Source organism: Strongylocentrotus purpuratus, unplaced genomic scaffold (genome assembly GCF_000002235.5).
Source record: "Strongylocentrotus purpuratus isolate Spur 01 unplaced genomic scaffold, Spur_5.0 spur5_scaffold_11, whole genome shotgun sequence".
Lineage (NCBI taxonomy): Eukaryota > Metazoa > Echinodermata > Echinoidea > Camarodonta > Strongylocentrotidae > Strongylocentrotus > Strongylocentrotus purpuratus.
Genome location: NW_022145596.1, coordinates 14157572 through 14178267, shown reverse-complemented (window position 1 = coordinate 14178267; position 20696 = coordinate 14157572). Strand labels below are relative to the sequence as shown.

General features: G+C 35.2%; 2 protein-coding genes across 2 annotated transcripts in view; one reads left to right on the top strand and one right to left on the bottom strand.

Annotated features, from left to right (window-relative positions):
• LOC578253 (apoptosis-inducing factor 1, mitochondrial) overlaps nt 1-10428 on the top strand; it is a 20205-nt gene extending 9777 nt beyond the window's left edge. Inside the window, exons 6-17 of the mRNA XM_030980727.1 lie at nt 1122-1212; nt 1737-1821; nt 2198-2274; nt 3342-3450; nt 3921-3965; nt 4341-4403; nt 5075-5169; nt 6077-6217; nt 7085-7227; nt 7707-7860; nt 8326-8472; nt 9098-10428. Of these exons, the coding sequence (XP_030836587.1) occupies nt 1122-1212; nt 1737-1821; nt 2198-2274; nt 3342-3450; nt 3921-3965; nt 4341-4403; nt 5075-5169; nt 6077-6217; nt 7085-7227; nt 7707-7860; nt 8326-8472; nt 9098-9178 (1231 nt within the window). The 3' untranslated portion in view covers nt 9179-10428. The remainder of the gene's footprint in view (nt 1-1121; nt 1213-1736; nt 1822-2197; nt 2275-3341; nt 3451-3920; nt 3966-4340; nt 4404-5074; nt 5170-6076; nt 6218-7084; nt 7228-7706; nt 7861-8325; nt 8473-9097) is intronic.
• LOC578324 (protein phosphatase methylesterase 1) lies at nt 10363-20696 on the bottom strand. The gene is made up of 13 exons (XM_030981286.1): nt 20586-20696; nt 19272-19383; nt 18850-18942; nt 18231-18340; nt 17462-17619; nt 16998-17088; nt 16514-16571; nt 15789-16004; nt 15266-15326; nt 14523-14588; nt 13881-13990; nt 13352-13419; nt 10363-12608 (listed from the first exon to the last, which is right to left on the bottom strand). The coding sequence occupies exons 1-13, from the start codon at nt 20663-20665 to the stop codon at nt 12590-12592; spliced, it is 1242 nt and encodes a 413-aa protein (XP_030837146.1). The 5' UTR covers nt 20666-20696; the 3' UTR covers nt 10363-12589.

The window sequence follows — 20696 nt, the reverse complement described above, 5'->3', positions numbered from 1 at the left end:
TGATTAGATTTTGGAGCACGTATGTCAAAGGTCAAGGGTCACAGAGGTCAACTTATGAAATTCCATACATTGAGATTGTTATCATGATATCTCAAGAACCACTGGAGATTTAAACTTCAAACTTAGTGATAGTGTGTATCACTATAGGAAAACAATCTGATTACATTTTGGAGCACGTAGGTCAAAGGTCAAGGGTCATAGAGGTCAACTTATGAAATTCCATACATTGAGATTGTTATGATATCTCAAGAACCACTGGAGATGTAAAAACTTCAAACTTAAGGATAGTATGTATCACCATAGGAAGACGATATAATTAGATTTTGGAGCACGTAGGTCAAAGGTCAAGGGTCACAGAGGTCAACTTATGAAATTCCATACATTGAGATTGTTATCATAATATCTCAAGAACCACTGGAGATTTAAACTTCAAACTTAATGATAGTGTGTATCACCATAGGAAGACAAACTGATTAGATTTTGGAGCACGTAGGTCAAAGGTCAAGGGTCACAGAGGTCAACTTATGAAATTCCATACATTGAGATCGTTATCGCGATATCTCAAGAACCACTGGAGAATTTTCACTTCAAACTTAATGATAGTATGTATCACCATATCATAATATCTCAAGAACCACTGGAGATTTAAACTTCAAACTTAATGATAGTGTGTATCACCATAGGAAGACAATCTGATTAGATTTTGGAGCACGTAGGTCAAAGGTCAAGGGTCACAGAGGTTAACTTATGAAATTCCATACATTGAGATTGTTATCATGATATCTCAAGAACCACTGGAGATTTAAACTCCAAACTTGTTTAAATTGCTCTATGGCGGAGGCATCATTTTCGACTGCGCGCAGTCAAAATTCCATCTAGTTAATTTTGTTGTTCTTGGCTTCTCTTTGCTTAACTACGCTTGATGGAGCATGCATCAATTGGACAATTTACTTACTTGCTGGCGTTCATTCTACCAAGAAATCAAATAAGCCTTTTACTAAAGTTTCACTTAAATGACTAGTTAAATTAAAAATAGTGAGGGCAGAAATTTACATCAGTACTCAAACTTATGAAGACAAATTTACGTTTTGTTTGTAATCTGATTTTCTTTTCCTCATTAGCATTTTCTTTGAGCCGGATGCTTTTTACTGCAAGCCATCTGAACTACCAACAAAGGAGAATGGAGGAGTCGCAGTACTCAAAGGGCACAAGGTAAATTCAAGGTTCAAAGTTATTTTCAATTACACGATCAAGCAGGTGATCTTTATTTACTGGGTGCAAGCCAAAACAAAAAAATTGAAATTACTCCCAGGAAGCCTAACATTCAAAGTTATCTTGTTGTAAAGTGCACTGTAAGAACAAAATGTTAAGGAAGCATAATTGATAAACAAGGCATGTCCATTTGTTTGAATTTGATATGGTTATGTTAGTTTGAATGGTGCTTATTTAATTTTGAATGTTTATATTCATTAACTAATTGTGCAGATTGGTCTTCATTGGATACTTATTCATTTAGTTATTTATTCAAACATAAATATAGAACAGATATATAACTTGTAGAAGTGTTCTACATCTCAGTCCTGGTGCTCTGATCACATACACAAATTTAATTTAAACTCAACTTTAAATGATAATATTTTGATTACTTGATCTCTATCACGATGAAATTGAATTTAAACTAAATTTTAACTGATGATATTTTGGTTATTTGATTTCTATATTTTAACTTGTTACAGGTCAAAGGACTCAATGTGCAGAAGAAGCAAGCAACTTTGGAGGATGGATCTGTCATCTCCTTTGACAAGTGCCTTATTGCTACAGGTAAAAGAGGGGAATTTGATTCTTACTTTGCTGCTTAGTCTACAAATGACTATGTTTGAATTCTTTGTCTTGTTTGTACTGCACAAACTTTGCAATTCATATACCGGTTTCTGCTTCTGTAGTTTTGAGTTGGAAATTCTGGAAAGCAAATGTGCTGTCAATCCTCATTACCAAGTCCTTTGGAGAGGACTTACAGCCCATACTTACAAGCATACACATGCTTTCTTAGCAGTTAGGTAAAACAAACCAACCAACATAGGTTATTGTTCCACAGCCTCTTTCATCTAATACAGCCAAGTTTACAGTGTATATGTCTTCAAAGACAAATATTTGAATGCCTGTATGTCAACTTACCAAACAACCTTTTCACTGTTAGGTGGTGTTCCAAGGAATCTCAGGTCAATAGAAGAGGCTGGGTCAGAGGTCACGGAGAGGACAACACTCTTCAGAAATGTGAGTATCATCTATAAATACAAATCCTGTTTTTTTTAACAAGTATACGATTCATGGAGGATATTTTGAAAGTCATGAAAGCATCATTTCAATCCTTGGCAGATACAGTGAAACCTGAATATAAAGACCGCTCAAGAAAAGTGGTCTTTATATGCAGGTTATCTTTGTATACAGGTGGTCGCTATTAAAAGCGTGTTTGACTGTAAAAAGAATGCAGTACTGTACTTTGCTGTAACTGTTAAAGACCACTAAAAATATGATTCAGGTACAGTGCAAAGGCATTTTACCTGAATATGAAAATGGAATTGTCAAGAAGGAGATGTAGTATAGATGCCCGCTTAAGTGAGTTGTGTTTAATACAACAACATGTCTTCATTATTGTGGTTAAAGACCACAAAGAGATGCACTCATCATCACCTCCAAGTTTCTATAAAAAGTTGATAAGAATGACAAAACCTGTCCCTTATTGATCTAAGGATATAGGCCCATTTGCTCATGGAAGATCATCTGTAGCAAACCTGCCAAAGCATCAGTTGCAATAGTTAATTGATGAAATTGGTTAACAATATGTGATATTATTGTGAGTAAATACTTTTGCCCAAGGCTTAGAAACCATAGGGTAGCTTTTCTATCACACACAACAACTACAAAGTAACAGTTAACAACTAAATTATTCACACCCCTTGTAAATTTGATGGGGTTTGGAGGTGTTTTTTTTTATAACTCAAGAATAAAAGGTGGACTGGTTGAATTAGGCCATTTGTTGAGTACTTCTTATAGATGTAATATTTAATATGTCACAGTCTCAAGAAACATGAACAAGGACAAATCAATTTTTCTCTTACTTAAAAAATTACAAAACTTTGTAAGGGTATGAATAATTTAGTTGTTAATACTGTATGTGTAAACCTAAATCATAATCTCAAAACAAGGGTACAGTGAAACCTGTCTATAAAGACCACCAAAGAGAGACAAGAAAAGTGGCCTTTATAGGCAGGTGGTCTTTGTAGACAGGTGGTCACTAGAGCGAGTTTGACTGTATTATTGTTTTTTGTCTTTTGTGTTAGATCAAGGACTTCAAATCCTTAGATAAAGCGACCCAGGATGCCAAATCTGTGGCTATCATTGGAGGCGGATTCCTGGGCAGCGAACTGGCATGTGCTCTCGGCAAAAGAGGTAACTTTATTGTTTTCATTCGTTGAAAGCTCCTTGAAACAGTCAATGCATGCTGTACATATAGCAGAGTGCTGAGAATGTAGTTCAGAGGTAATATTTGAATATGTTAGTTTTTTGCCTACTTGTACAGTTTTAACTAATAAATTAAAGATTTTATTTGTTTTTTACACTTGGAGAAGGAAGATGTTCTTTGTTTAAGGTGAACAATGATAATACATAGAGGTTGTAGAAATTTATAAAATGAGGTTTTCATAAATGTTGTTGTTTGATGCTTGGATGGTATATGATTGTAAAATGGAATTCCAAGTGAAAGCCTTAAAAAATCTTTTCATAAACATTGGCCCAATACTTCTATTAAAATTGAGCACTTTTACAAATTTCGATGTCGCAGTTGTTTTCTGTCTTAATATACCAATGGTACAGTTTTATTCCGAGAGCAATATTTATTTCTTTTCTTTCTTTTCTTTCAGGGAAAGATACTGGAATGAAAGTCATGCAATTCTTCCCTGAAGCAGGTAAGACAATGCTATTGTTTTTTGTTTTTTGTTGCTTATAATAATAATGATTAAGAGCATTTGTAAGGTGCCGAATCCATTTGAAATCTGATGCTCAAGGCAAACTTGCGAAACAAATACCTCAAAAATGGAATCACATAAAAGTATCTGACTAAGATTAAGGAACATAAGTTAGAAAGAACATACTCAAATAGCAGGACAATTAATTATTACAACCAATCACAAGTTGTGAAAATATTGTGCAGCCCCAATATGAAATTTACTTGTGTGAAAGTATGTCCCAGGATCACGTTGTATTTTCACTCGATTGTGAGGCTTACTATGTGATATAAAGGATTCTCTTCATTTTTAAAAATATATTTTCTTCTAATGTAGGCAACATGGGCAGAGTTCTACCGGAGTACCTCAGCAAATGGGCCACAGATAAAGTATCAAATGGTAAGTGAGAAGGAGTAGTCTCATAGACTTTCTGCATCTGTACTTGTGCCCTCATAGTTCTGTTTACAAAAAAATTGAAATACCTTGATGTCACGTACTGGGATGTCAATGTACTTGACACAGCTACTGAGCAAAGAATCAAATGAACATTTAGCTCATTCAGTGAACTGTTGCTTTGATCAATAAGTCATGTTATGATTTTTGATTTAACTTCACCTTCTTTATTTTCTGTTTCTATCAGCTATCCGTTCTCGATAGAGGAGAAGCAGATTCCTAGTGATGAAATGGGAAAATATAACCTTTTTACAAAGGCTGTGACTTGTCATTCGTACTATTTAGTTGTAAATAACAAGGATTTTGTTCCTTTAAGTTGGTTTCTTTGCATAGGGTTTCTAAGATTTTATAGATATAGTTATTAAACAACTAAACTATTCATACCCCTTGTAAATTTGATGTTTTATTTTGTAGATTGTAAATCAAGAATGAAAGGGGGACTGGTTGAATTAGGGCCTTTGTTGAATATTTTTAGATGTGAGCTATAATGTGTCGCATTCTCAAGAAACGTTAATGAGGACGCATCAATTTTTCACATACTTAACTTGGTATTGGGGTATGAATAATTTAGTTGATAACTGTATTCTCTGATTGTTTTTTTGATTTCTCTATCTCAGAGGGTGTTGAGGTTCATTCAGACATGTTTCTGAAGAATGTCTCCTTCAATGGGAAATCCAAGCAAGTAGAACTCCAATTCAGTAATGGTGATAAGGTAGGCTCATCAAATTGTTTTTTGTAACTTGCCTCTGTGTCTTTTACAGACGTGTATCAATCAGATATGATTGTTTACGTTAGGGGACCGACCTTTAACGTCACCATCCAAAAGACGTGACTCAGTTTCGAACCAGGGTTGCCTGAGCCAGTTTGTTGGCGTAGACAGAGAGCTGACCAACTCACATCTCCCTGAGAAGTTTTGAACAGTATATTGATCGTATGGTTCAAAGTCTATCTTGCAGACAAGACGACATATTTCTCGCTGCAAATATACATGAAATATATTGCTTCCTTGCTTGTTTAGTGTCTTGTTCTTTTCCAGACATTGGCAATAAAGGCTTTCCATCTACTTCTATCTCTGGTTCTTTCTATAAATATAATATATAATTGTGTGGAATCTTTAATAAGTCTTTCATAACAGCTGGAAATTAAACCCTGTTTGACAGTTAGAAGTGAACTAGTTTTGTTTATATTTTATTTCATTCAATTGTGTTCCAGCTTGATTTCCTAGAAAGAAATTTGAAGTGTTTTCATTTTTTATTTGAATAAATATGAGTTTGTTTTCTTGTTTTAATACTACGCTGCTCTGTTCTACTTTGACTGTCTGTTACAAGTCATGTCACTTATGGTATATATAATACATGTAATAATATTACATTCATAAAGCACCTTTTCATTAGATACACAGGGCATATACAAGAAGTATGGTAATTACAAGCAAACAAGGAAAGAGAACATTATCATACAAAGCTTATATTAATTACAAACAGAGAGGAATATTGCAACAGATTAGAAAAAATGTGGTTTCAAACACCTCTTGAAAGTTGTGAGATAATGGTAATTCTTTAGTACCTATGAATTTAAATGTGAATTTTCCTATTATTATTAATTTCATTTGATATTAGGTCCAAGCGGACCATGTGGTGGTAGCAGTAGGACTGGAACCCAACGTTAACCTTGCGGCAAGCTCGGGGCTAGAGGTCGATGAGAAGTTTGGAGGTTTCAGGGTCAATGCTGAATTAGAGGCCCGTAGAGACGTGTGGGTGGTGAGTGGAGCAGCCTTCTTTCTGCTGGTGTCATATGAGACGCCAACATGAAATACCGGCCAGGGCTGAAATCATTTTCTAATTATACTCAATCTCTGGCTTCCAAACATTTTTATTTGTGGATGCTAGAAACAACATTGATTAGAGCTGTAAAGGATATCCAATGTTTTAGTGAATTTGAATCCAATAGTAATAACTTTATTATTCTAATCCATACTTGTATGGATTACAGTTTAGCAGCTCTTTTATCATAAAAAAGCAACTACAAATAATGAGTTATTTGCCCTCTATAATATACATTTTTTTTCTCACAAATTTAGCATAAAGTTAACTACTGTTATGACACACATAATGCAGGTCAAATTCTGTACTGGTCTTTCCCAATGCCCTGAAATATAAAATATTTGTATCTTGTGAAAAAAGAAAGAATTGAGCAATTTTTAATATTTTTTTTACCTGGTACTTGCAGAATTTCTCATATGAAATTATTCTGCTTCCAGCTGGCGGAGAACAAATCAACCCAATTTAGTGTTGATAAAAAATTAATTCTTCCTATCCTACTAGCATAGGCTGTTTCCTGTCAACGCATTTAACTGAATTTGATGTATAATTGAATAGTTAAGAAGAAAGGGAAGACTATCCCTTTAAAGCCCCACTGCACTACTTATAGCTACTTGCACGCTCTATATAGCCAACAATGCCGAAGCGGTACCCGTTGGTCCCCCATGATCCTCTTTTTCTTATGTTAATTGTGAGCTGAGTTGATGACATAGCCACCTGTCAGTGACCACGCTGGGTGGTCTAATCCCTCCTGGCCAAACTAGTGCAGACAGGCTTTAAGAGTAGTCTCTTGTACTCATTTGATAGGCTGGTGATGCATCATGCTTCTATGACATCAAGCTTGGGCGTCGCCGTGTAGAGCATCACGACCATGCTGTAGTGAGTGGAAGGCTGGCCGGAGAGAACATGACTGGAGCTGCGAAACCCTACTGGCATCAATCTATGTTTTGGTGAGATCTTACTTTCAAGAACTGAATTGAACGATTCATTTATAACAGTTTTCTTGTGTAAGGGCTTTTTTCAACCAGCTCATATAGAATGTAAAACACACAGAACACATTACCCTCACATTTCTTCTTTTTTAGAGATTGTGTAGCGTGTTTATTGGAACCACAGTTTGTATGTTAAACAAGCTCTAATAAACTTGAATACTGTGTACTGGTAATCAAATTTGTGTGTGTGTGTTTATGTTTTTGTAAATGAACTTCTATTTTTTGTTTTGTTCTTTCATTGTAGAGTTTGGTGCAAACTATCTCCTGTGGTATACAAATGTTATGATTCATTATATAGAGTATCTCTTTGTGTTTTACGAATCATGAACAAGCTATTTTACAGTGTAGTACAAAATTCAAATCCTGAAAAACATTTGCTTTTAAAAGGAAAGGAAAGTTTATTACAAACATATCTTTGTCCTTTTTTTAAATTTCAGGAGTGATTTAGGCCCAAATGTTGGGTATGAAGCCATCGGTATCGTTGATTCCAGTCTACCAACCTATGGTGTGTTTGCTAAGGCTACAGCTGAGGATACACCCAAAGCAGTCGTAGAAGCGACAGGAGAGGGAATCCGCTCAGAAACAGAACAGGTAAATATCAATATTACTATACCCTCATCTTCAGACATTCTTTTTCAAGCTTAAATACTATATTGTAAACATGACCAAAGATTATTATTTCTTCACGTGTGTTTCCACTTAGAGGCTAGATCGTCGATTTTTTATACAAGGCTAAGAGATCTTATGTGCCCTATGAAATTCCAATATACAGTACATGTTTCTTTTGAGAAGCAGACATACCCAACCACATTCTAGTGATTATTAGCTAATGGTCTATCATACCTTGTTTGTTCGGTTTAAATTGAACAATGAAAATATTTACTTTCTTATAATAAATGTACTCACCATGTTCTACTCTTCCATTTTCTCATCACTCTCTCTGTCCATTTCTGTCTCTCTTTGCCCATTATATTAATATCACTCCTACCCTCCCCCCCCCCCCCTCTTGTCTCTCTTTTTCTCTCTCTCTCTCCTTTTCTCTTTCTTGTTCCGCAGGCTGCAGTAGAGACCACTCCATCACCTGCTGCGAGTCCGACTACCTCCGAGGATTACGGAAAGGGTGTCGTATTCTACATGAAGGACAAGGTGGTAGTTGGCATGTTGTTGTGGAACATCTTCAACAAGATGCCCATTGCAAGAAAGGTAGGGATATACTGTAAAGCCATTTGTCAGTTTACCTCATGAGAACGAGAGAGAGATAGAGAGAGAGAGAGAGTTCCATATGAAGAAAGTGTGATAATCAAGACTCACTTGAGAGCTCATAGGTAGAGCAGTGGTCTTGTAATTGGGAGGTCCCGGATTCGAAACCAATTTGATGCGCTAGTGCCCTTTGGCAAGGCATTAATCCTCATTACCAAGTCACTCAGAGAGGATTTATAGCCATCAGTCCCCTGGTCGCTTACTTGCGAGAAAACACATGCTTTCTTAGCAGTCATGAAAACAAGCAAACCAACAAACTAATATTCCTCGCACTGTATGATCATTAGAACTTAAAGAAATAATGGATCTTTGGGGCTAGATGTATGTGGTTTTGCAAAGATATTGAATCTCATTTTGGAGTTACATACTAAATATCAATATAATATTGATAATTGACCATTTCATACTTCTTAACATCAACTTTCAAGTGACCCTTATGAAACATTTGTTAGTTCTTGCATAATGGCAGGGCCCTCGGGGAGAACAGTATTAATACTGATGATGCAACCTTACCTTGGGTAAACAAGACATATTATTATCATTATTATTATTCTTTCTCTTATTTTAGGTGCTCAAGGATGGTCAGGAACACGAGGACGTCAGTGAGCTGGCCAAGCTCTTCAACCTCCACCAATCAGAAGAGAGCTGAATCCCATCAAACATTCAAGCAAATTAGAATATTATAGAGTTATACGAAATATAATTGCAGAGAATTACCATGTAACTGAGCACACCGGGTGTCTTCTTCAGTATTATCAAGGGTTTTGTTTCTTATGGAAGTGACCAAAGCCTTGTAAACTTTGCAGTAAAACTGAAAAAAAACTTAAAATGAACACGTTGTAGGGCATTGTTGTAGTTTAACATGTGGTTGGAATATGTTAAAGACAAGACCTTCAAAGGACATTTTCCAACCCCCTTTTCTCTTCCTTTGCTCCTGTATCTCCACTTCTTTCATTCTAACTACACCATCAACAATTTATTTCACTCCCCTCTTTATTTGCAGTCATTTTGTGTTTGTCTTCTTTTTGAATGTTCACTTGTACTTGTACATTTTGTGTCTTGTTGAAAGGATAATGTTACTAGAAATTTACCCTGTACAATCCTTAATTTTGGAAAACAGAAGGATTATCAAGCAATACAAGTTCTCTTCTTTTAACCCATGTGTGTGATCTGCAAGTCATAAAATGACAGATTGTATTGAATGGGTTATAAGTATTTTGAGAACTGCAAAATAAAGAGGAATTCATACATTTTAACTCCAGACAATAACACCTTCAAATCAATCACACGGTATCATTATCATGTCCCTACAAGTATTCAGTAACGAAATTGATGTATGTTTTAAATAATGGTCACTAAATCATGTGTTTTTGCTAATTCTGTGCCTTGAATCATATATGTGTGATGTTTCCGATGTGAGGATTGTTTGCAATGTATAGTGTATCGGCCACTAAAAGTGGCATATTATTCCTGCCATGATTGCCTACTATATTGCATGAAGAAAGGCTATCAGTGTCATTTGGACCAGTAAAAATATGAATCTGATTATGAGGTCATTAATCATTTCTCTGTACAGAATAAAGAGTCAAAAAGTCAAAAAGAAAAAAAATGTATCATTAAAAAAAAAAATCTGTGATCTTGGCTTGTGTCGACTCGATCACCCTAAAAAGCTTGAATACTGTTATACCGTCTCTTGATAGAGCCAGATGGATGTATAGGAAGTATAGTACAGGACTTCATATCCTTTTGGCTCTATAAAAGCAGACAATACATTGTGAGATTTTACTCTGTGGAAACGAACTGTGCTTAAAGTCATTCAGAGTACGTTTATGTAATGTACACACTTATATTTGAAGAGATAAGATTTTATTGAATAAAATCAAGATAATTGTTATCTGATTCATTTGTATTATACATGTATTTTCATTTGTCTCATCAATGCTATAAATAATGCTGTTATACATAACAAAAGAAATATAAATAACATAAATGATGTACATAATATTAAACATTAACGAATGTCTTTGGACAGTATTAAGATAGACAATTTCAAATGATCAAAATTTAGATTTAATGCAGAGCATACTTTCAAAAAAGTCTAATACAAACTTCATGCAGTTTCCCCAAAAATATTTTTTCTTTAAACATTGTATTTCAGACTTTTTAAGGCGTATTTGAATTAATGCAACTTAAATACATATTAGAAAAAAACATAAGACTTTACATTATATGTTTTAGAAGCCTACAATGATATTTCAACACAAATTACTTAATAACTGCCCGCTGCGCTTTTTTTATCGATGTAGCATGTTTTTTTATTAATTGTGGCTGATGTTCAGACTTCAAACTTATATCTTCACAAACAGTGCCTATTGATTATGATGTTAAGTCAACATCTAGCTGCCTCTTTATTAAGAGAATAGAATTAGACATTAAGATAGACACTTTCAAATGATCATAATTTAGATTTAATGCGGACACAAATTACTTAACTGCCCGCTGCGCTTCTTTTAGCAATGTAGCATGTAACCTTCTTTCATTAATTTTGACTGATATTTTCTGACTTCAAACTTATATTGTCACAAACAGTGCCTATGGATTATGGTGTAAGTCAACATCTAGTTGCTTCTTATGAAGAGAATGTAATGAATTTTGCCATTTAAAGAATAATTATGATAGTTGAGCTATCAATATATCTTCTCTTCAAGTTTCACCATCATAATAATCATAATACACTGTTGTTCATTCCTGGCTGGAGAACATTAACCTACCTCTGATTTCTAACACACAAGAAAAGTATTCCAAACAGATAACATGCATATTCTACACTTTAAAAGGAATACACTGCAATCGCACTGGAAATACAATATTTTAACCAATCTCCTTTCGGATCTTTCAATAAGCCAAAGGAAAATTGTACAAAAGAGAAGTGACATTTGAACGTTTCAAAAAAACATTCACATTTTGGTAAGGACCCAAGTTATGCTTATTGTGTGGAGACGGCTTTTCTTACAATTGTTTTCTTGAGTAGAAAGTACCACTGATTTAAGAAACCACCATTTTTTTCTTTAGAAGAATTCAGCTCGGAAGATAAAAGCCTTGGAACACTCTGAGGAGTAGCAATACTAACAGAGCAAGATATGAACCGACTCCTCACAACTTTAAAACAAACTGAACCTTCTCTACCATTGCTGGAAGAAAGATTCCAATCATAAATGAGCCTCATTCTACTTTTTTCATGCATCATTGCAAAGGCAATAGACCAGTTCACGGTTAGCACATGTCCCAAATGACCCCGAATGTCCACAGATCTTCAAAACATGACCCCGAATATCCACAGATCTTCAAAACATGAAGAGGTCCCACTTTGTACAGCGATGGAGGTACTACATAAATAGCCTGTTTCCCCTTTTGAATGAATACTTCCACCTGTGTATCATGAAGTGCACCGTCTCTGTGTGTTTCACAGTTTCGTCTGCAATGACCTTTATCTGCTCATGCTCAGACTGCAAATATAAACTGGCTTATTATCTACACAAAAATACTAACACATCTGCATTTGCATATATATCTATCTGACATCCAGCTTCTAAGCAAAATTCTCAAAAGAAAATCCGAGCAGGAATATTGGTTCACTTCAAACCAGAGAGCCATGTACCAGTACCACTCAAACCAAAGCACATTCTGCAGTAGACCAAAAGTTTCAGTCTCTGATATCGGCAGTGGTTCCGCTGAGATTACCTCTGGCTCCTCTGACTGACTCTATACACAAAAGTCAGTTGTATTTAAGAATGACCCATACCAGACGATTATATCTGTCTAATTCTGCAGTAGCTTCTGGAGATAAGGAGCAACTGCTATTTGTCCTCTATACCGTCCTCCATGCATAGTCTATGTGGGATACCAGAAACTGCTTTTGGTTACATCGGCGACGGTACTCTCTGTTTCTCATAGTCTTGTACCAAGAAATTATAGAAACTCCTTTCACTTTAGAACAAGATCACAGCGTTTCCTTGTCAGAGGTATCACCCATTTGGATTCATGTCCCAAAAGACCACCATCAACAGCAAGGGGAAGGTCTGTTAGATAAATAAGAAAGGTTACAAGTGAAACATGATTTTCTTTGGTATGAATTGAATGATTTGAAGATTATATTCTATATTTCATGTAATTGAAATCGTCTTGATTTTATAAATATGTATCACAGATAGGTAATTGTCAAACCTTGCAATTCATAAACTTTCTTTTAATTTCAAGAAGAAATAAAGCTTTTCTTTTTAAATAGATATATCAAAACACTAAATTCACTTCATGACTTTGGATGGCTATAGTCATCTGAAGTCCAAGGTTAATAACTAAATGTCATATAATCTGTTCACTGCAGCTACTTTCTTCCATCCAAAAGATCAATATTTATCCCCAAAACCTTCAAATTGACGAGGACCAAATAAACATGCTAGCACCAGGTAATATCTCATTTGATATTACTAATTGCAACAAACCATTATGAACAATATACAATATGTCACTCTTTTTACTCGTGTATAAGTAAACTATCCCCATTACTCCACACTCAGACCTGTCCACACTGAACAGCTATCAACAAAGCTTTTGGGTTGAAAAAATTCAAGATTGAAGATCAAATGAAAGTACATTATTGATTGATTGATTGGCTTTTCTTCGCAAACAAAGATTTAAGAAGATATTGCTCAGTCTATGCAAGCCCGCTGGTGACTGACAAGCCCTATGCAGGATAGACACACGTCTTGCCACAGCGGGTGCAGGGGGTAGGTCTAAGAAGGTGCTGATGTTGTATACTCACTTTTCGAATGCACCGATGGCCTCTGCAAATTTGTGCCTAGTTATAAACGTAGCTAGAGCATCAGCAACCTATAAAAAAAAACATAATAAATTTGTAAACTAAAATATGCAGTTCAAAACATGAGGAGTCCAACTGATACAGGCATTTTGCAAAGAATTTGCTGCTATAGAATGTACTTCCAGTCACAAAATAAAAGATCAGTGTTAATTCGGTTCAGAGTATTTATAATACACCGTTACAAAAAGCCCAATCTGCCACTGTCTTCAAACCTTTTCAGAAGACCCACCTTTTTTTTCTTCTTCAGAAAACTTCAAATAATTGGCTGAATGCTCTAAGTAATGCACAAGCATTTCCGGGTGAAACACAGTAGAAGATATTTATTTAGTACATGTGCTGCATATTAAATTGCAATATTATCATTATTAATATCGATATTAATATCAGGTAGCAGAAAATATCTCTTACTCTCCATTTTGACAAGTGGTCACTCGTCTACACTCAAATTTGGGGAGAAGAGGAAATCAAGTACCTTATGTGGCTGGTCTTCATGCACTGCATGACCGCACTGAGGTAAGACCTGCATCTGAAACTTGCCCTGCATCTGACCAATGGTCAAGTCTTTGTCCAGTCTGTCCACACCTATCACAAAATACAGATATTTCATGGTGTTTAATAGGATAAGCATAAGCCCCACCCCAGCCTCAACAAATAAATAAATTTAAAAAAGGCATGTTTCAGTTAGTCATATAATAATAATTATAATGATTATGTATTTATATATCCCATTTTCCATACACATGTTCAAATATCCTTTACAATTATGTTATTAACAGAAGAGGTCAGTTTTCAGATATATCTGCAGAATTAAATGCTTTTACACAATAGTTTATTGCGATGAATGTATTGAATTAAAATGATTTTTTTTCTTCCAGGATGTTTATAAGAGTGAATATCCACTACAGCTTCTTTTTTTAAATCACTAATCTTTTTAAATAAAATATTTCAGCTTACCGGTAGTCATCAACTGTATCTCTCAATCTTTAGGATGCATACAAATATGCAAACCAAGCTATTATATTCATGTTTCATTTACATTAGTTATGATCCTTAGCTATGCTAAAAAAGTTTGACTATGGTATTTGAAGCTAGCATAAAATCAAGTTTGACTCACCAGCTAATATCAGCATCTTGGGAACATTGCAGGACAGGAAGAGATTTGACATTCCTTTGAACCAGCCTATAAGACAATGATACAATGGGTAATTTCATGACCAGGGCCGGTATTCAATGCAATACTTATGTCAAAAATACAAGTATTTCACTTAGTTCTCGACTTAGATAAAATACTTTGATACAGTTCCCTAGCAGATTAAAGCCAATTGTTTTGGAGGCCTTGATTGGCAGGCGTATGGTTTTCACACGCATCATCATCATAAGCTGCGCACAATTATATTAGTGCGCATGCGCATTTAATGCGATGCGTTAATCGCGCATCGTTTGGGATTGACAATGTGTCGTCACAATGATGATCAGTAAGTATTTAGATGTGCTCAGATGTTCTGAATAAGATTTAAGACATGTTATCAAGTAAAATACTGAATTAATATTACTATGTACTGAATTAAATACTGCCCCAGGTATATGATTATTTCCTTCCAACATTGCATTGGTAGTGATTTTTTTCAAAACTGACATTTTTATGAGGAAAGGAAAAGCAGTGGATAATGGAAAAGAACACTTGAACATGAAAATAGTAAAAATGTTGCATACACATTTTGATTTCATCTTTGAATTCATTTAAAGATATGAAATATAGCTTAAATATCATGAAATAATAAAGGGATACTGATTTGCAATCAATTTTCATAATAAAATGGCGATAAAGGGAGTTTTTTAAGTTTCTCACATACTCACCTTCCCAGTAATGTTCTGTTTTACCAAGATCTATCCTCCATTTATAGGGGGTCTGGCTTTCCTGAAATCAACAAACATAAGAAGAATCAATTAGTTTTCTAATACCTTACCGTATATCATTAAAAGGGAATAATCCAAAGTGACACCTCTATATTTACTATACGGTTTCTGTTAAAGCCGGACTGCACTACTTGTATCTACTTGCGCCCTCTATATATCAAACAATGCCTAAGCGGTGACCATTGGTCCCCATGATGTGTTTTTCTTATGTTAATTGAGAGCTGATTTGATGAGATAACCACCTGTCAGTGACCATACAGGGAAGTCTAATCCCTCCTGGCCAAACTAGTGCAGATAGGCTTTAAATAGCTCCTCAAGCTTTTGGCTAAAGCGTATATGATTCAATGACCATCAAATATAAGATCAGCCCTTTCAATTTTGACAATTCTTAAGTAATGTATATCATTTAATATTTTTGAGAATGAAAAGGCCTTTGCCAGATTAAAAGAAAGTAGCCATGTACCTGGCTTGAAGAGGATGCAGAAGCGGTAGCTTGAGTTGAACTCTGAGGCACTGACTCACTTGATTCTTCCTCCTCTGTAATGACATCAGTTATAGACACACTCGGTACTGGTGCACCGGCTTCTGTGGATGTTGCTTTAGAGTCTTCTATTTCTGAACATCTTGGTTTACAAGTGATAGAAAGAGAATTGGAAATAACTTTGTTTGTTTGTATTATCTAACTGCTATTAAAGCATGTGTATGCTTGTACGTAAGCAATCAGGGGACTGATGGCTTTATAAAGTTCTCTCCTTGGTAATGAGGATCAATGCCTTACCAAAAAGACACTAACGTTTCGAACCTGGGACCTCTCGGTTAGAAGACCACTGCTCTACCACTGAGCCATTGCGCCTGCTGTGGGTGACTCAAGGACCTACAATGATATATTTGTCAAAAAATTCATTCAATTATTCGGTTTGTTCTTGCTATTATAAAGATTGAGCAATGACTACTAAGACAGGGATTACCTGTACAAATTCATAAGGGCCAATTGAATGATACCATAAAATTTAATTATGTGTTCATCAATGCAACTATGCAATATGACCTTTTTCTGATCAACTATTATATAGTATAACCTGCACAGTGAGCTAGCTCCAGTTCCCATTATGATACATACCTTTCCCAGATATAATATAAAATTCTGTTCTGTAACTGTAGGAAAGTTTACTGAACTTACGGTTTAACTTGACCAAGCATGGAAACTCTTGCAGATTCTACATTCCTGATTTGACCTGTCTTAACTCTGCAAATGAAAAGGGAGAACAAAAAATGTAAGATAACAACTTCTCAATAATAGTTGCTTCTACTTTCCATTGCGATATATAATGAAAAAGATTAATAACCTGTCTCTTGATCCTAAACTTATTTTCACAATACCTTGCATGGGTATAAAGTTATCATCAATGAAATCTAATCAGCAGATATAAGATATAAGTATCAGTACCTTTCCAAAGCGACCTAAGCAATAAGAGTGTCCATCAATAAGAAAATGTGTACAGTCATGAGAATGCATCACTATACTTTGGTGCCCCCCCCCCCTCCCAACTCGAATCACAAGTTGGTGAAAGTCAAAGCTGTAAACAGACATTTTGATATTTCAATATGTTAAGAATTTACTGAGGGAATATTATAAAGGTAGTGTTCAGATATGATGGTATAGTTTACGTACGCCCATTCTATTGCATATTCCAGGGATTTGAACTGCTTCGGCCTGCCTCTAAGAAAGCTCTGCATAGACTGAAGGGCATCCATCGCTGTACCTACAAAAGAGAAATATCATTACGTTGAAGGAAAAGATTAATTATAAATATAATGATTTAAAACATTTTGATAAGGTACATAAGGACGAGGAGAGATGGTACTTAGTGATTATAAAAAGTCCACATTGAGGACAGTCAAAAAGTCAGAATTTCTTGTATAATATTATTTACAAAACCTTTCAACTTTCATTGCATGTACATATACCATGGCCCGTTGTATAAATGTACCACTTATGGTAACTTTGCTATCATGGCAACATTACACAACAGCCAATCACATCAAGGTTTCCATGGAAGTTACCATCAATGCTAAGTCTTACGCAACGGCCCCTGCAGTACAGTATGAATAAGGGAGCGGTTACTTAGATTTTACCTTCCACAACATCGATGACCACTAGACCCAGTAGAGATGGAACAAGAAACTTGACGGCTGTATGAATAGCGATGGCTCCACCCATACTATGCCCTACTAAGATGATTGGTTGGCCGTCATCGCCTGGATACATCTTGGCTATCACAGCACCAATATCACTGGGGAAAATACACAAAACACAAAGTGAAAAATTAATATAGATCTGAAAGGTGTTCATCTGATTCTTCATCACTGAAAAAAGAATGCATTCTTGTGTTTTGTTTTGTTTTCACACTGTTTCTCCATTGATTGACTCCATATATCTCTTTTTCAATTTTAGGTTTGGCTCCACATATCTACAAAAGACTAAAAAATGGTGTTGCTGTCATATTTGTAATTATACACCTAACAGTCAGACTGCTATCGCTACTGTAAGTCTAAAGGAATTATACAAACATTATGATCATGCAATTGATTAAATCAATAACCTATCAATATTGTATTGCCCTTTGCAACTGACCCTAAAATCTTGAAATCTAGGGTCGGCTTTTAAAAAAAATAAAAAATTATTTACCGTTTTTCTAGAAAGAAAAAATGTTTAATGAATAAAAAAATAAGTATTAAAGCTTTCAAAACTAAGAAATATTAGCCCAAAGAGGGAGCAAAAAAAAAGGTTTAATTTTTTTTTTTTAATTCGACTGACCGACCAATGTTTTGGCACCTAAAGGGCAATACAACATCTTTTTTTTAAGGCCTAATGTTAGGCCTGATGGTCTCAATAAATACTCACTTGGCAAGAGTATCAGCAGAGAGGTCCTCAGAATGAGATGTACAGGTATCTCCATGTCCTCTCATATCCATGGCAACCACTCTACATTTCACCATGCCAGACAACTGTTGCTATGGTTACAATCAATCAACAATGACAAAATCAAATGCATGTTACACTTCCAAAAGAGCATTATCTAGTATCCTTTTAAACTCCCAACCATGAAGAAGAAATAAATTAAGCCCCCAAACTCCTTGAACAAAAGATTTATGACTACTATATTAAATTTAATGAAATCAAATTAATTTAATTCTATATCAGAAGTTCCGTATTTATTTATGCTTTTTCAAATCTAACTATCTTACATCCATGTCATATTCAAGTGCACTAAATATTTCACACACTGTGAATAATGTTTGTTTGTTTAGTCTGTTGTTTGTTTGTTTGTTTGTTTGTTTGTATGCTTGAACGTTCTTCAAACTATAGCATCAGATTTTGAAGTAAATAAATTATATTAAATTTTTAAGTGTGCACTAACATCTCCAAAAATTGATTTTCAAGCCTTGATGCGGGATATGGACTTTAAAGAATGCAATCCTCCCTTTAATATTGATTATTTGGAAAAATGTAATAAACTTACTGCGAGCAAAGCCCATGAAAGAGCTGAATGTCCACCCCCATGAAGAAAGAAGACCACAGGACCCTCGCTACCTTTCTTGTAAACTCTAAAAATGTGCAGAATGTAGTCAAGGATAGTTTACTTCCTTTAATATATATTTCATTTTATTATATTATTTCATTTCATTTGAACTGTATATTTAATTTAAGTGAATTACATCTTAGTTCATCAAAAATAATGCATTTTGGGTATTGACTCTTCAAACTATTGCAGGTTTCCTGAGAAACAGCCTGAACATAGAGACATGAAATTCAATCTTCCAGGAGTTTTGTTTTTGGTTGTCTTGCAGCTTCTCACATAAAACTATGGCAAAACTAAAGGAGAGGCTCTCTTTTGCCTGGCCTGCTGGCATGGCATATAATTATTGTTTTTGAAAAGGATATATCATCACTGTTGAGTGCTACATCTTCAAAGCTGTCAAAGTAGTTGCTCCAAGGCAAGGGTGTGAAGTCTCGTTTTCTTGCTCCAAATCCATGAGGTTTCCCATTTGAAGGCCTATAAGTAAATAAAGAAATTATAAGAGATGAATTCAAAGGCTCAAATAATAAATGTCCCGAGGCTTTAATGAGTAAATGATCAGTTTCACTTCTAGTTAGAGGTCTACCAATGTTTATGGACTCCTGACCTTAGCTTAGCTAATTGTTTTGAGTTTAATTTAATATGACCAACTTGTTCCTTACTTATTGAATCAATGTGTAAGCTTTATGTGGATACCCTTTAATTTTCTGATTTTAACTTTAGAACGATGGATTTCATAGACAAACAACAAAGTGCAAGTGAATTAGACCGAATTGTCCGTCTCTTTCGTTCGTTAGCCTCTTATTGGGGTAGGGTCGGCTCTCTCTTTAGAGACGGAAGCCGTTTATACACATGTCCTTGCTAACGCCACGGCCAGTTCTGGTCGTAGCGTTTTGCCCCCAAAATCCCCCAAAATGTCATTTTACCTCGAGCATTGTTATATTGTAAATTAGGCCTAGGCTATAATAAATCAGTTCCACTTACCAACTTGACTGAAATAATCAGTTTAATAGTCCCTTTTTAGGAAATTATGGGTCAAAATCGAAATCCATTTTGAAAATCTTTTTCAACATGGATTCCGATTTTGACCCATAATTTCCTAAAAAGGGACTATTAAACTGATTATTTCAGTCAAGTTGGTAAGTGGAACTGATTTATTATAGCCTAGGCCTAATTTACAATATAACATGCTCGAGGTAAAATGACATTTTGGGGGATTTTGGGGGCAAAACGCTACGACCAGAACTGGCCGTGGCGTTAGCAAGGACATGTGTATAAACGGCTTCCGTCTCTAAAGAGAGAGCCGACCCTACCCCAATAAGAGGCTAACGAACGAAAGAGACGGAAAATTCGGTCTACAAGTGAATAGGCGCTTGGCCTACAAGAAAAAAAATGACCCCAAACTTCCAAAGGCCAAAGCAAAGTCAAAGCCAAGGGCAGGCAAAGATAAAGACCAAATTCTAAAGTTGAAATCAGAAAATTAAAGGGTATTCATATACAACTTACACACTGATTCAATAAGTAAGGTAAACATTAGGGCATTCAAAAGAATTTCAATCAATTTTAATATAGATCTACTAACATGATTTTGAGCATGTGGGACACCCCAAAATTTTAAGCCGATTTTCGCCTTAATTTCTACTTATGTTTCCACTACAAATAAGTCTTACACCACATACCTTCCCGTGGGTACACCTCTTGGAGGCATTGGCGGTAGTCTACTTGTATTCTTCAAAAGAGCTTGCTTGTTTAATGCCATTTTATCATGGAACTGATTAAAAATGTAGCTA